The following is a 15,593-nucleotide window of genomic DNA, read 5'->3' on the forward strand; positions in this document are numbered from 1 at the left end:
TGTTCTCCATCCAACATCCACTGCTGCCTATCAGGGTGGGCCCTTTGCAACCCACAATAGGGTGTCTTTAAAATAGCCCCCTGCTGTCCCTAAGGACCTCTGACCTCACTGCTCCTTCAGCCGAGCAATACATTTGCCCAGCTCGTCCTGGATACACGCGGTGAGCAAAATCTTGGCGTAAGATGCCTCGAAGCCCCTGGCAGCACGCAGCGCTGCCCAGCCCTGCCTTACGTCAGTTAAATCTGCAGCAGGAAAGAGACAGCAAGAAAAGCCAGCCGGAGCTCGGGGCTCGGGTTTGTCCCGTCTCTAATGAGCAAGGTGCGGTGCTTTGGGTGTTGCAAAAATAGAGCCCATTTGTGTGGAGCGATTGGGCCTTACATGCTAAGTTCTGATCTGCCCTCAACCCCTGGGGAGTTCCCTCCGGCAAGCGTCCCAGGCAATAGATTTTTCAAGGATCATACTTCCCCTTTGAGGGCGACATAGCTGGGTTGATCTAAGTGTAGATCAGATCTTAGGGTCAACCAAGGAGCTGGGGGAGGGCAGAGAGACAGAGGGCTACAGCGTTAAATACACGAAACGCCTAATTGGAATGACCAGCAACCCACAGACAAGACAGAGGTTAGCGTCACTTTCAGGCCAGCTGGGCTGCTGGCCTGGCGCAATGGAGCCCTGATCTCCGTTTGGAGCTCACAGGTGCTACTATCACACCCTGCCCCCTCCCCACCCCAGGCTGTGTTTCTGGATGGCCTCTGTGGGGAGGGACTTGGGGAGAATTAAAAAAAAAAGCACAAACAACCACCAAAAGCACAATCCCTAAGCTTCAAAGTCAAATGTTCTCCCCCCAAACAGAAGAAACAATGTTTAAAATCCCTGAATAAACAATAATACAAGAAACCGAGCATCGCTGTATTGTTCAGCTGAAATGGATAATTGGAAGAGGGGAATCTCCCTGGATTAGTGCGTGAAATTCGGTCCAGTTACAGAGGGATAGCTGAGCTGATGTTGGTCCAAAGGAGAGAAAAGAATGCTGCTTTGCCCTCACATACAGCACCTTTCCCCTAAAGCACTCAACAGAAGGATGCAAGTATCATGATCCCTGTCTTACAGATGGGGAAACTGAGGCGCTCGGCACATTAGGACCAGCCACCCACCGGAGCCAAGGATGGAACCGCTGCTCTGATACAGCCTCTGCCATGCCAATGAGATCCTAGACCTGCTGCCTGCAAAATGTATGAATGTCCGATACCACTAGAGTCTACAGGGGTGGATGCCAGCGGCGTCTGGCGCGGATTGACCAGCGATTTGTGACACCAGCAAGACACAATGCAAGGACGCGTGCAGATCAGGATTTCAAATTCGGTTCACGTGACACAGAGGAACAACTTAGCTCTGCCGGTTTGCTCCTGCAAACCTCGCTTAGGAGCCTGAAACGGATGCTTTGTTAACACCTGAAATCGACGCCACTTTACATACAACTCAAAGGGCCTCAAAAAAGCAGTGGGGGGGAGGGGAGGTTGCGTTGCTCTCCACACACCACAGGTGGCTGATGAAAAAAATAAACGAGGATTTGGAGAATATTACACAGCCAAGATCCGTGAGCACACATTGCACGTACTACTAGTTTACACCCACATGTGTGAAATTAAATGGATCACGTGTTCACCAGCGCACACCCAAGGGCGAGCTCCAACAAGGGATTTTGGGTTACTGCTGCGTGGCAGGGCGCCTAGACATTAGATGTCCCCTTTGAGGAGCTGGCCCTAGCCCCTAGCTCTGATCAGGAGCTATGTCAATTGGCGCCTGCCCAGTTAATCCGTTCACACTGCCGGGGCTGGGCCGTTTCCAGCCTGAATTTAGTGCAAAGAGGTTCTTTCCCCCTTCTCCTTCTCAGTCAAGTTTTCTTCCCCCCCCTCCCCAACTCCCACAACGAATGAGCCGATTCTCACACACGTAATGACACCGAAAAAAGAGTGGGGAGGACGGGAAGGAAGGAGCGGTTGGGGGAAGGGGAGCGAAAAAATAAAATCATCGAAATCAGAAAATAAGACATTTCACAGTGTCTAACAACTTGAATCTCCTGGGGGGGAGGAAATCGGGGGGGGGCATGCCCCACTCACTGCAACACCTGCCCACGCGTCTCCGGCAGCCTCAACGCTAGCGAGCTGCCCACAGCCAGCGCTGTCGAGGCCAGCAAGATGGGCACGGCTTTCGTGACGCCGACGAAGGAGGTGAAGATGCTGATGCCCAGGACGGCTGCCAGCTTGCAGAGGGCGTTGAGGAAGCCGAAGGCTGTCGTCCTAGAGAAGCGGGGAGAGAGGACGAGGTTACGGGCGAGCTAAAGGGGTTGGGGGGGCAGAAGGCTGGTGGGCGGGGGGATGGGGTTAACGTCCCGTTTCTCCCTAAAAGATGGAGAACAAGCAGGGTCATAGCAGCAGCGGTCCAGAGTAATCTGACCGCGTTTCAGCCTCGTGGCCTGGGAATCTGGACACCTGCGTTCTATTCCTGGCTCTGCCACTGATCTGCTGCATGACCTCGGCCAAGTCCCTTCCACTCGCACCCGTTCTCCATTTCAACTGTGAGTGCTTTGTGGCAGGGCCTGCCTCTCTCTCGGTATATGTACAGCACCCGGCACAATGGGGCCCTGAGCTCAGCTGGGGCGCAGATGCTACCCATAACACCCAGTGATGGAGAGGGGAAAGGATTTTTATTGTAGACACACACACAGAGACTGTTTAAAGCTCTGCTGTTCGCATGAATTTTTCTATCAGGAAATCAGTCACCCCAGTGTATTTAACACCGACTACGGCAAAGCTACCATAAAACTCTTCAACGACAGGCCCTGCGTTCTAACTTTAGCTGCAAACTCTCCAGCCTGCCTCTAGTCAGCAAAAGGGCCCAGCTTCCATCCCCCTGCCCCACCCGCTTAGAGAAGGGGGATCCTCCTTCCAGGAGCCCCCAAGCCCCCTGCTAAAGCAAAGGCTGGTCCATTTAATGCCTTAATGCCTGGAGCAGCTCCCCAGTCCCTGTACACAGGCCACCTGCTCTCCTCTTCCTTCCTACTGTCTATTTCCAGCCTGCGGCAAGCTGCAGTCAAAGATCCCCTTTTCCTAGGGGGTCTGCACAAGCGTCAGGCACAAGGGGAGCCCAGACCATCACCTGGTGCCCATGCAGCAATGTCCCTCGCTCTCAGTGACGGGCCCTCCAGGCAGCCAAGGCCCAAGCTGGCAGCTCTGTGCATCAGTTGGGCCTGCGTGATTTCTCCCCTGCAATCAGGGGTGTCAGCAGGGGTCAGCTGCAGTGATTCAGGCCCAGGTGAAAGGGATGTGATTCATGGCTTAGCCTGGAGGTGGCGCCCTTGAGCCGCTCTGCATTACCAATGCCTTGTCCTCCGCATGTTCAGCCTCAAACCTGCAGCCTCGCCCGCCCCCACCATGCAAATGTTGATGTGCTCCCAGAATCCTTTGTGGGCCTTCCCCAAGCACAAAGGTTTATGGGGAATCCCTGGCATCTCAGGAGGGGGGCGGGACAAATTGGCAGCCCAGGGAGAGGGGTTGGAAGCCAATTGCAAATGCAGGGGATGCCAGCCGGCAGGCTCAGCGTGCCAGCGTAGGCCTGGTCCGGCTAAACTATGATTGCTGGCTCTTGGGGATGTGGCATAAGATCTTCTCACTGGTCCCACTCTCCGAGTCAAATTCACCCATGCCAGGGCTCACTCTACAGTCAGTGCCCAATTCACAGATGAGAAAACGGGGGTACAGCAAGAGGAAGTCACAGGTCTGTGCAGCCAGGCAGCAGCAGAGGTGGGAAGAGGACCCCCAGGAGTCCTGTGCCCCAGTGCTCTACTCTGCCCAGTAGACACCGCTCCCCACCCAGAGCTGGGACTAGAACTGGCTGAAAAAGAGGGGGGGGGCTTCCTTTCTGTGAAAATTTGTCCAGTTTTAAGAACATTAAGAACGGCCATACTGGGGCAGACCAAGGGTCCATCTAGCCCAGTATCCTGTCTTCCGACAGTGGCCAATGCCAGGTGCCCCAGAGGGAATGAATAGAACAGGTGATCAGGGGCGGCTCTATATTTTTTATCAGGGGGTAGCCGTGTTAGTCTGTATCTACAAAAACAACAAGGAGTCTGGTGGCACCTTAAAGACTAACAGACTAACTGTTAGTCTTTAAGGTGCTACCAGACTCCTTGTTGTCTATGTTTTTTGCCGCTCTAAGCACGGCAGGCAGGCGGCTTTCGGCGGCGCGCCTGCGGGCGGTCCACTGGTCATGGGGATTCGGCGGCATGCCTGTGGGAGGTCCGCCGGTGCTGCGCCATTGGCATCCCCGCTGCCGAATTGCCGCCGAAGCCGCGGGACCGGCAGACCTCCCGAAAGCTGCCTGCCTGCCGCCCTCACAGCGACCGGCAGGCCGCCTCCCGCGGCTTCCTGCCCCAGGCACGCACTTGCTACTCTGGTGCCTGGAGCCGCCCCTGCAGGTGATCATCAAGTGAGCCATCCCCTGTTGCCCATTCCCAGCTTCTGGCAAACAGAGGCTAGGGACACCATCCCTGCCCATCCTGGCTAATAGCCATTGATGGACCTATCCTCCGTGAATTTATCTAGTTCTTTTTTGAACCCTGTTACAGTCTTGGCCTTCACAACATCCTCTGGCAAGGAGTTCCACAGGTTGACTGTGCGTTGTGTGAAGAAATACTTCCTTTCGTTTGTTTTAAACCTGCTGCCTATTCATTTCATTTGGTGACCCCTAGTTCTTGTGTTATGAGGAGGAGTAAATAACACTTCCTGATTTACTTTCTCCACACCAGTCATGAGTTTATAGACCTCTATCATATCCCGCCTTAGTCATCTCTTTTCCAAGCTGAAAAGTCCGAATCTTATTAATCAAAATGTGCCCTCCCAAAGCAGGCTGAAATGTCAAAACTGTGGAAATTTTCATGGAAACGAGATTAAGGAAAAATTCCATTTGGGAAGAACTGAAATGGAACTTTTTGGCTTTCCAGCTGCCCTCAGGGAAGGCTCTAGTTAATTTCTTGTGAAATTGACAAGTACCTTCCTTCCCAGTGCTGGAGAGGCAGACGGCCCTACCACATTGCCTCCCTGTGAACCGCCCCAGCTCTGGGCGCCCGAGAGGGTGACCAGACAGCAAGTGTGAAAAATCAGGACGGGGGTAGGGGGGGTAATAGGCGCCTATAGAAGACGAAGTCCCAAATATCAGGACAGTCCCTATAAAATCGGGACATCTGGTCACCCTAGTGCCGGGGAGGTGCTGCTCGTCCCACCGAGCCGGGGCAGGGGGAGGCAGGGGCGCCCTGGTCTTTGCCTCTCCATCCCCTGGAGCTGGCGTTCAACAAAGGTTTGGTCAAATCTCTGCCTGATTTGGCTCAAGATTTCACGCTGCCAAACTGGCATTTTCCAGCAAAATTAAGTTAGTTTAGTTGGAAAGTTTCTGACTGGCTCCTTGCTTCTGCTCTAACCACTAGACTCTCCTCCTGGGGTTGGGAATAGGACCCAGGAGTCTTGACTCCCAGTCATTCTGCTCTAGCCATTGGGCCACCTTCCCTCCCCCCAACATGCAGCGTCCTTCAGGCCCTAACAGGTATTTATCGTTATTGCATCGTGTTCCCAAAGCTACCAGTCGAGGTGGTAACCCAGGATTCCTCCTTCTCAGCCACCCCGAGGTGGCTTCACGGGACCAGCCCACGTCTGGACTGGGCATCCCGGGATCAGGACTTGCTCTGCCTTGGGTGGATAATGGAGGCGGAGACTTGTACCTTTTGTCCGAGGGGTAAAGCTCCACCGTCAGCACATCCAAGGCGTTCCAGGAGGCGATGCTGACCCCCCCGAAAAGGCAGAGCAGGGCGATCATGGCTGACTCGCTGTTCCCGAACGACAGGAAGAAGCAGCTGACGCACGACATCACGCTGGAGCCGGCTGCAGCAGGACGAGGAGAGGCGTGTTAGGCTGGGGAGGAGGGTGTATCCGCAGGTACAGGCCTGGCTGGAATCGTACCTGGTCAAAGCCAGCATCACCTGCCTGGTGCAAGAACCTTCTCCTATGCATCAGCCTCCATCAGTCCTGCAAGGCCTCCTGACCGTCCCCTCCACACAACCCAGTGCAAGATCCTTCTCTTCTGCAGCCTCCCTGCCCTGCCCACCATCTCTCACCAGCTTGCTCCTTGCTCCTTCGTTCTGCCAGTGCGAGAGCCACAGACTCTGCAATTCTGCCAGGCCCTCCAGCTACAAGAGACAGCTGAAGCAGCTGGCCCGAATCCTAGCCGTGCCCCTGCTCTGCAAGGAGAGGTTTCCCCTCGGTGCAGGTCAAGGAGGAGAAGGTTCACTGGGAACAGTTGATGCCTATGGTACAAGTGTATCTAGCTCAGGCATCAGCCAAGGAATAGAGCCAGTTGGGAATTTTTCAATCAACATTTTTTTTTTTTTTGGTAGGAAAATGGACTCATTGAACCTGTTCGTGGGAAAGGGTCAAATCTGATGAATTTCCCCTTTCGAACCATTTGAGGAGTTCTGTCTTTCAGCTTAAAATGACTTTTCATTTTGAAACGTTGTTTGGGTCTGATAAACCCCCGTCTTTTCAAAAGAGAAGAGGTGGACCTAAAAACCAAACCTTTTGAAACGATCGAAACGGAACGGGTCACCGGCCGGGTTCGGAAAGAAAACATTCCGGTTTTCAGTTCGGGACCATGTTTAAGATTTTCAAATTTTTGTCCCGAATCTGGATGGGGGGAAACTTTGAAATCTCAAAAATTCTCACGGGCTGGGGAAACCTTTCCTTCCCAGCTCTACCAAGGAGGCATGCAGCCAGCCTGGGGATTTCTGTTAAAGGGTGAGACCCTCTCTGGCCAGGAGGGGGCAGCTGCAACTTCAAGCCACAGGGAAGCTGGATTAAAGGGGCAGGGGTCAATTTTTGCTCCTGCAGCCAGGGTCTACAGGGGGATCAGTGCAGAAGGAACAGGCTATCCCTATCCCCATGCTGCCACCACCACTTCCCCTGCCAGTCCCCAGGCAGCATCCCCGCCCCTCACCCAGCATCCGGAGGCGCCCGATCTTGTCCATGAGCAGGGCCGAGACAATGTTCCCCGGCAGCACGGCCAGGGTGCCCAGGAAGCTGACGAAGTAGATCATGTAGGCGTTGTTCTCATCGCTGAAGTCCAGCTGGCAGCCCTCTTTGTTGTGCAGAAAGCTGCTGTTGGCCATTTTGGAGTTGATGAATTTGTACTCGAACAGGTCTGTGGAGAGGGAGAAGACGACACTGGGCGTGGCCTTGCGCTGAGCTGCAGAGCGATTAGCAGGCCGTTTGCCCCTCCCACCAAGCAAAGGGGAGTGGGGGGGGACAGATGGGCTGTGATGCAGCCACCTCTGGGGTGGAGCGCAGCAGCTGCTTGCACACCCAGCACCGAAAAGCAAACCACTTCTCATGTGCAACATGGCTGCTGTTTAGCGGCCTCGCAGCAACGTTGCGCAGCTGTCACCCACCCACCACTGAAATGCAGCCACCTCTGAAGTGAAACACAGCTGCTGTTCAACAGCATACAGCAGTGCTGGAAGTGGAGATAGACATGCAGGGGACTTGTCAGCCACCGGGGTGTAATTAGCCAAGTAACCAAGACTAACACTTTTCTGTTTTGCAGACTGGCCCAGAGAATCAACATGAACAGCCGGGAGCCTGGGTTTTAATGGCTAGGTCCAAGCCCACCAGAGGGCAGAATGAGTCAGTGCAGGCGCCAATTGACCTGCCCTCCACTGACACCCCCCCCCCAAACATCACGTTCATGTCGCTTGCCCTCCCCTTCCAGGGACCCCAAAAGCAGCATCTGCGCTAGTTAGGCTAGCGAACACAAGGGCTATTAATCCTCATGCTCCATGGCACAAGCTGACCACCAGCTGGCTGGTCAGGAAGGAACCTCCCCTATGAGGTCCAGTGTTGGAGATTTCAGCCTGTCTCTAAGGGCATGTCTACACTGCAAAATACGGTGTGTTCTTAACATGGGTTAACTAACCCACATTAGCTAACTCGGGTTCAAATAGAAGTGAAGACACAGCAACTTGGCTTTTGACAGGGCTTAGTATCTCAAGTTCAGTCCCTGGCTGCCCTATAAACTTGAATTTGAGCAGCTGACCCAAACTGCCAGGTCTGTACTGCTATGTTAACCTGAGTCAGCGAACCCAAGTTCAGAACACACCTTTGCAGTAAAGACATAAGCTAAAAGCCAGAGTCAGTGTGGCCCAGTGGATCTGGTACTGTCTCAGGAGTCTCAACCTATTTATCATTGTGGGCCGTATCCAATATTATGGCCCTCAGGATGTCACATGGGCTGCAGCTCTGTGCTGATTGGGCCAGGTTGAGACCCACCGGTCTAGATGGCCCATTGACATGTTACAGGGCAGCAGGAAGTTACCTGTGTTGTAGAAGACAGTGGAGAAGAAGGAGCAGTTCTTGAAGAAGGTGTTGCTGGAGGTGATGTCTTCGAAGTAGCAGTCCTCAAACAGGGAGTCCTCAAAGGAGACGGATTTCAACTTGAGGCCGATGAACCTGCCAGGCACGAACCCGGGGACTGAGCGACCCAAGAGCGACTGGGATAGGGGGCGTGGGAAGTGTGGGTCTCCCTCCATCACGGGGGAACAAAAATGGTTTCTGGACCTTGCTAAGCCAGACACTGGATGTTCGGAGACCCCTTCTGTGCAATGAGTTTGGTGGGTCTCAGTTCAGTATCCACGATTGGGAGTTAATTAAGTATCTGCAATTGGCACAGCAGATAACTCAAGGCTTGCATGGAGTATGGGGGTCCGTAAAGGCAGGGGTCGGTGTGTGGCGGGGTGAGGGGCAAGCTTGCCCTGTTGATGCCCGTGCTCTGGTTACACAAAGGATCCCAACCTCCCCAGCTGCACTCCTGGTGAGGTTCTGCTGCATTTCCTCCAGCACCTAGTTATTCATGCAGCCCTCCTCCCCTCGAGCCCCGAGACCTCCTCCCGGCACTGCCCAGACTAGTGATCCCCCAGCGCAGGCACATGCAGCCCATTCTCTGCAACCACGGAGCCATGTTAGACCCCACCAACCTCCCAGTGTCTTCGCAGGCTCTGCCCAGTACAGGACACCCGGTTGTTTTCCCGTGAGCACGGCCCCCCCAGCACCTCGACCCATCTCACAAGGGTCAAAGAGGGCTCTTGCTAATTGCCCTGGGGGTGAGGAGGGACGACCCACCACTCACTTGTCGTTGTAGTATTCACCGTTGCGGTGGATCTGGTTCTCCAGGGTGAAGTTGAAGGTGAAGTGCTCCACCTTCTCGCGGGTGAAGAGCTTGGTGCGGGAGGCATATTCGATGTTCTGTAAATGCTTGATCATGTCTGGGAACCAGACGGTCAAGCCGTAGTAACTATCAGAGAGAGAGAGAGATCAGTACTTATTGTCTGTCGTGCCTAGGAGCCTGAGTCATGAACTAGGACCCCGTTGTGCTAGGAGCTGTACATTGTTATTGCTATTAGGTGCATTACGGTAGCTCTAGCACCCTAAGTCATGGGGCAGGAGCCCAGTGTGCTAGGAGCTGTACATTGTTATTGCTATTAGGTGCATTACAGTAGCTCTAGCACCCTAAGTCATGGGGCAGGAGCCCAGTGTGCTAGGAGCTGTACAAAGAAGGAGCAAAACTCAGGCTCTGCCCCAAGGAGCTCACAGTTAGCGCTGGGTGGGAAATGGTTTTCCCGGGAGATTTCTGAAAAATGTTCCCGTCTCGACTCAGGATGAAAAGATGAAATCTCAAAACTTTTTCACAAACTGAAAAAAACCCTGCAGTTCAGGTCAATCAAACTGCTTCATTTTGATCCTTTTCCAATGCTTCATTTCCATTTTGACCTGTTTGTTTTTCTTTTTTTGAAACTTTTTAAAAAGTATAAATTAAGTTAAATTTCCAAACAAAAAGTTGTTTCCGACTGGAAAATAAACGTTTGGTTTCAAAAAGGTTGAAACATCCCACTCTGATCCTTCTGACGTTTTTTTCCAGCTGGGCAATTCATCAGCCTGCCCCTTTCCTGCAGAACAATTCGGTTTCCATGAATCTGCAATTTTGTTTTGCATAAAAACATTTCTCAGAAAAATCCCCCAACCAGCGTGACTTACAATCTAAGTATCAGACAAGGGTCCCAGGTCTCTCAGTCCCAGTCCGGGCTCTGTCTCCAATGCGTGCTGGATCTGGGGCTTAAATCTCAGCTAATAACAGGGCATCCTTTCCCAGTACGCTGCCCTGACAGCATCCCTCTGTGGGCATCCATTCTCCATGGACCATCTTGTCTTTGGCCTCTGTGCTGAGGCTGCCAACAAGGGGCTGGCTGAGACTGGGGATCCCCACCCCTAAATCTGGGCTCAGACCCACCAAGCCTTTTCCCCAAACATTTGTTGCTCTCTGCCATCCAATGGTGGATTTGAACCAGCCACCTGAAGGCCCCAGAGTTGCCCCATAGAATGGGGTTCACCTGGCTCCCCCTGCACTGGGGGATGGCCAGTGCTGGGAGGAGGTCTCTGGGCTCGGTGGGTTGTGGTGGTGGGGGGGGGGGATGCTCATCAAGAGGGCAGCCCTGTAGATTGGGATCTTGTGTGTATCCAGAGCATGGGCACCAGCTGGGCATGCTTGGCCCCCCGCCCGCTCCACACACCGACCCCTGAACCATTCAGATGAGCCCCCAGCCGACTGTAATGGTGGCTTAAAGACAGCAGGAAAATGTACTGACCCCTGCATAGCTGGGGGCCCGTGGGGTATTCAGAGAAAAAGGGGAGAGGGAAGGGGAGAAAGAAATGGCCTTTTCCTGCAGCGAGTCTCATGGCAGATTCTCTGCCCTGAGCTCCATGCTTCAGCACCAAGGACAGCTACTAGAGTCCAAAGTCTTCCTGAAGTCCTTCCCAGGGTGCGGTCAATAACACTGCCGGGGATAGAACCCAGGAGTCCTGACTCCAAGCCCTACACTATGGTCACGGGAGCAGATTCCCTCCCAGACACAGAACCCAGGAGTCCTGATCCATCCCCAGGCTCCAATCCAGTCACTGGATCACGCTCCCGCCCTCTGCCGAGATATGTGGAGTTAATAGGCTTTCTTCTTAATGTTCAAAAAGAGGATAGATAGATAGATAGATAGATAGATAGATAGATAGATAGATAGATAGATAGATGGGGTGTGTGGGGATAGATAGATAGATAGATAGATAGATAGATAGATAGATAGATAGATAGATAGATAGATAGATAGATAGATAGATAACCCTGGAGAAGCCAGCTGACTTCTGTGGGGCTTTACGTGATGTGACCCGCCCTGTAGGCTGTGTGCTGGGATACAAGCCCCCTCTGATACAAGACAGCCTGCCCTGGTTACACGGCCCTATTGCTGAGGTGGCCGAGAACAGAGAAGCCGGTTAAATACAACCGCCACAGAGCCAAATTCTGGCTGCTAAACTCAATGGGGCTGCTTGGGAGTGAATGGCGATTCCGCAAGCGATGGGGAAGCCACCGCCTCTCCCACCGGAGACTATTCCACAGCCTAGCACGTCTCGCCACTGCAGAAAAGGCTCTTCATTGTTAGCCTGGCTTTCCCAGATTTCCCTTTGCACAGCTCCTTCCTGGGGGCGCCCCCTTGTAGATGGGGCGTAAGAGCTTTGGCAGGGCCAGGCCTGTGCCGGGAAAGTCAAGGAGTGCGGCAAACAGCCCTGCCACCCCCTCCCCCATTCTGAAACACACTGCCACCCCCCAGCCTCTCTGACAGCAGCTAAACCTAGTGTGAAATCCTGTTCTGGGAATAGGAGCCGGCAGGGGAGGAGGGGGGCGGATTCTGTGAGCGAGATGGATCCCACACCGAGCGAATAGTGTCTGGCAAGGAAGCGGAGCATTAATTAGCTCTGAGCCAGGGTAGCAGGGAAAGGCTCAGCAGTGCGCTGGGAGTGGGGGCGACGGGCTGGATGTGAGGCAGGGGGAACGTGCTTGGCGTCCGGCCCTGTTAGCTGGGGAGCACAGTGGGCGTGGCACGGCACCAGGGGGATCCTGGCTCATTGGGAGGGGGTCAGTTCGTTTGTTGGAAGCCAACCAGAACGAGGGAGGTTTGGAGCCAGAGCGTGCTGTGTGCCAGGGGTGGGGGAGCTACCGTCACGCAAAGCCACTCTGGACATCGCCAAGGAGAATCGGGGGCAGCCTTTGTTGGCAGCAATAGGGTGGGGAAAAGTTTCGGTTTGGGTCAGCACGTGGCGTTCTGGAGGCGGAGCTGAACTCTCCGCCTGAGAGAAGACTGGAGGGTCTCTGACTCCCGTCCTCTCTCTCACCCCGCCTGCCTAGGGGTAGGCAATAGGCGGGCCGCGGGCCAAAGCCAGACTGCCAGGCGCTTTCAAACAGGCACCAAAATCTTCTTATTTACTTATTACCACCATTCTTGTTATTATTTTTGTGTTATTTTCTCTGGAGTCTGAACCTTGACCAAGAAATGTGGACCTTGACCAAAAAATAATTGACGACCCCCTGTACGCTCGCTCATCCAATCGAAGAAAAGAAGTGATACCATGTGACCCAACTGACGAGTCGCAGCAAAGCGACACGAAGGCATGTGAGCATCCCAACCAGCAGGAATAGGACAGCCTGGGGCCCAGTTTGCAGAGATGCCCAGCGGGTGGATTTCATGGGAGCAGCGAGCACTCGGCACCCAATTCCCAGGCGTGTTGCTCACTGCGAACAATACGCCCAGCCTCAGCAATTATCCAACCATCCCCATAACGGACCCACACCTGTCCTGTAATACGCTTTAGCGGAGTAGTCCAGAGATTAGTTTGCTAAAGTTAATTGGCAATCAGTTCACTTGAATTAGAACAGGAGCAAGACACTCTAGCTTTTGCGCCCGCAAGCAGGACCTTGATTGCACGAGAGGAACGCCACGACAATCACCTCTCTGCCAGCTCCAACTACCAGGACTTTGCAGAGATCAATTGCAGAGACCCGGTTCCTGATTGGAGCCCTCACCAGCTCCCCGCGGCCTCGGCCGATATCGGCAGCTGAGCTCCTTTGTCCCAAAAAGCCAAAGAGGCAGATTTCTCCTCGCAGGGCCACTGTGCAAATTGGTGGCCTTTGATTCTGCTTATGATGCTGGTAATTGCTCCATTTACATTAAAAGTCAATGGAATATTTAATCACAGTGATGCCAAGACTGAAATCACGGGGTGCCTAAATACTTTTAAGGATCTGAACTCAGATCCCCAGCTGGTGTAAATTGGTCACAGCTCCACTGGAGTTGCTGGGCCAGAACCCCAGCCAGGGTATATTGGCCTTGTTCCACTGAGTCTGCACCGATGTACGGCCCGAGGAGTTTAGGCCCTAAAAATATTGCCTCAGCCTGAACGGTGCTGGAAGCTTCATCATCCCCTTCCTCTCCTTGACTATCACACCTCCTGTCTCAGCTCTGCATCAACGCTCCAGACCCCGGCAAGGACAGAATGCTGTTCCCGCCATCTCCCCCCCAACCCCCAAGCCCAGCCGTCCCCGCCCTAACGCTCATGCTCCTCCCCCTGCCCCCATTCAACGCAGGATCCAACCCAGATTGAAATGTTCTGTTGGTTTTTTTTTCAAGTTTTCGATTTGCCGAAAAGTTAGAAAAGTTTCATTTTCGGTGCCACCACCAACAAAGCTGTTCTCCTGCTGGCCCTAACCGGAGCCGCGGCTGATGCCAAGCTGTTGGGTATGACCTGTTGCCGACCACAGCACGGCGCCGATTGGCTGCTGCAGAAAGAGCTCTGGAGAAGGGAAGCGCATGGCGGACCTCATGCGAAGCCAGGCAGCATGAGCAGAGGGCGCGTGCCCCCTCTGGATTGCACAGCTGGCCTCTGACCCTGGGCACCAACCCTACAGCGGGTGGGGCGGGGGTCTGATAAGGCACCCAAGTGGCTCAGGGGAACATCGATACCCAGCTGCTGGAAAATCCCTGTCAACCACAAGGTATTAATCCCTCCCTGGGCACGCCCCATTCCCCTTCCCAGCGGCAATATCTTACGCCCCCCTCCTTCAGACTGCATGGATTATACTCGCATCCCTCATAAGATCTACACCAGGGTGTGACCACCTCTCCCTAACAGAGACAGTACGTGTAGCAGTTAGAGCAGGGGCCAGGAACTCAGGACTCCAGGGTTTTGTTCCCAGCTGTGTGTGTGGAGTGGGGCCTAGAGATTAGAGCAGGGTTGGGGCTGGGAGTCAGGACTCCTGGGTTGCACTCTTGTCTCTACCACTGACACCCTGCCTGACCTTTGGCGAGTCACTTCCCCCCCCGTGCCTCAGTTTCCCTGGCTGTAGCATGGGCATAACAGGATTCCTCCACCTTTTGCAAAGCACGTTGTGGCCTTCACGCCGTGCAACAGGGAAGCATCACTGAGCCCGGGATAATTCGTGGCTCAGAGGAGACCCTGGTCAATCCCCTCCCGCACTGGGAGTAGAGCCAGGAAGAAACTGACCCAGCAAGTCACACAGAGCAAACAACACCGGGGCCAAAATCACCTCTCCAGCCCCTCCCCCTGGGGTCCCCGCACCCATCCCACCTGAAGGACATGGTGAACCACACAGCCATCATCATGAGCGTGACGCGCCGGTACTCGGGGGCAAAGCACTGCAGGAAGTTGCTCCAGACCTGAAGGAGGGAGAGACGGGGAGCATGAAGGGACCACTCACCGCCACGCCAGCTCTGCTGGGGGACGGGCACAGCCAGGGACACACCCAGCTCCCAGCAGGGACAGCTGGGGACTGGGGGGCCATGGGGGAAAGACCCAAGAAGAGAGACAGGTAGAGGGAAGATGGAGGCACGGGGGATGAGCGGGGAGATGGGGCACGATGGAGGAAGAAGACAGAGATGGAGAGAAATACAGCAGCAGATAGGGCGAGCTGATGCATGTGCAGGAACAGGGGCCTACAGGGGGGTTGGGATGGGCACAGAGAGGGCTGGGGTGCAGGCCCCATGCCCCCAGGAATCCCCATTGATTTCAGCAGAGCAGGGCCCGGGGGGGCGCTGGGACACACAGGACGCTGAGTGGCCATTGGACCCCCCTCACCAAGTCCCAAGGCCCGGGGTTGGCTGGTAAGGGACTCCCTACCGCACGAGCCAGGTGGCCAGCCCTGGAGACCCGGCTGGGCACGTCCGCCTCCCCCTCCCTGCTCGGTCGCGGCAACGCAGCCTGACTGGAGCCTATTGGAGCAGATTGTTCAAGCTCGGGGTGGTGCCGGGGAAGGCCGCGGGCAGGGAGCAGGGGGGAGAGCCCGGACATTGCCATGCTGGTCTGTGTGTTACAGAAGCTCCAGCTGCAGCGCCACCCAAATAACCCCCTCGCCCAGGAACCCACACTTGCCGCCCGGGGGCGGGGACGACCTCCCCGCTTCGGGCTGGGAGAGCGCCCTTGCGGTCGTGGCCACGCTCGGCTGCGGGTTCAAATCCAGCCCGAATGATCCCCTGAGGGGACTGGGACCCAGTCCAGGTCACCGTGGGACCAGGGCTCTCGGATTCTCGGCAGAGGAGCCGAGGAGCGGTGGGGCTGGGGAAGCCCCCTGCCCCCGCGCTGGGCGCAGTGCCCCGGCCAAGGGAC

At 54.8% G+C, this 15,593-nt stretch overlaps 1 protein-coding gene across 1 annotated transcript in view; it reads right to left on the reverse strand.

Annotated features, from left to right (window-relative positions):
* Positions 1–2,113: 2,113 nt before the first annotated feature.
* SV2A (synaptic vesicle glycoprotein 2A) overlaps positions 2,114–15,593 on the reverse strand; it is a 37,830-nt gene continuing 24,350 nt past the window's right edge. Inside the window, exons 7-12 of the mRNA XM_065420243.1 lie at positions 14,559–14,647; positions 9,223–9,387; positions 8,413–8,546; positions 7,039–7,242; positions 5,771–5,930; positions 2,114–2,297 (exon numbers count right to left, since the gene is read on the reverse strand). Of these exons, the coding sequence (XP_065276315.1) occupies positions 2,114–2,297; positions 5,771–5,930; positions 7,039–7,242; positions 8,413–8,546; positions 9,223–9,387; positions 14,559–14,647 (936 nt within the window). The remainder of the gene's footprint in view (positions 2,298–5,770; positions 5,931–7,038; positions 7,243–8,412; positions 8,547–9,222; positions 9,388–14,558; positions 14,648–15,593) is intronic.

Source organism: Emys orbicularis, chromosome 20 (genome assembly GCF_028017835.1).
Source record: "Emys orbicularis isolate rEmyOrb1 chromosome 20, rEmyOrb1.hap1, whole genome shotgun sequence".
NCBI lineage: Eukaryota > Metazoa > Chordata > Testudines > Emydidae > Emys > Emys orbicularis.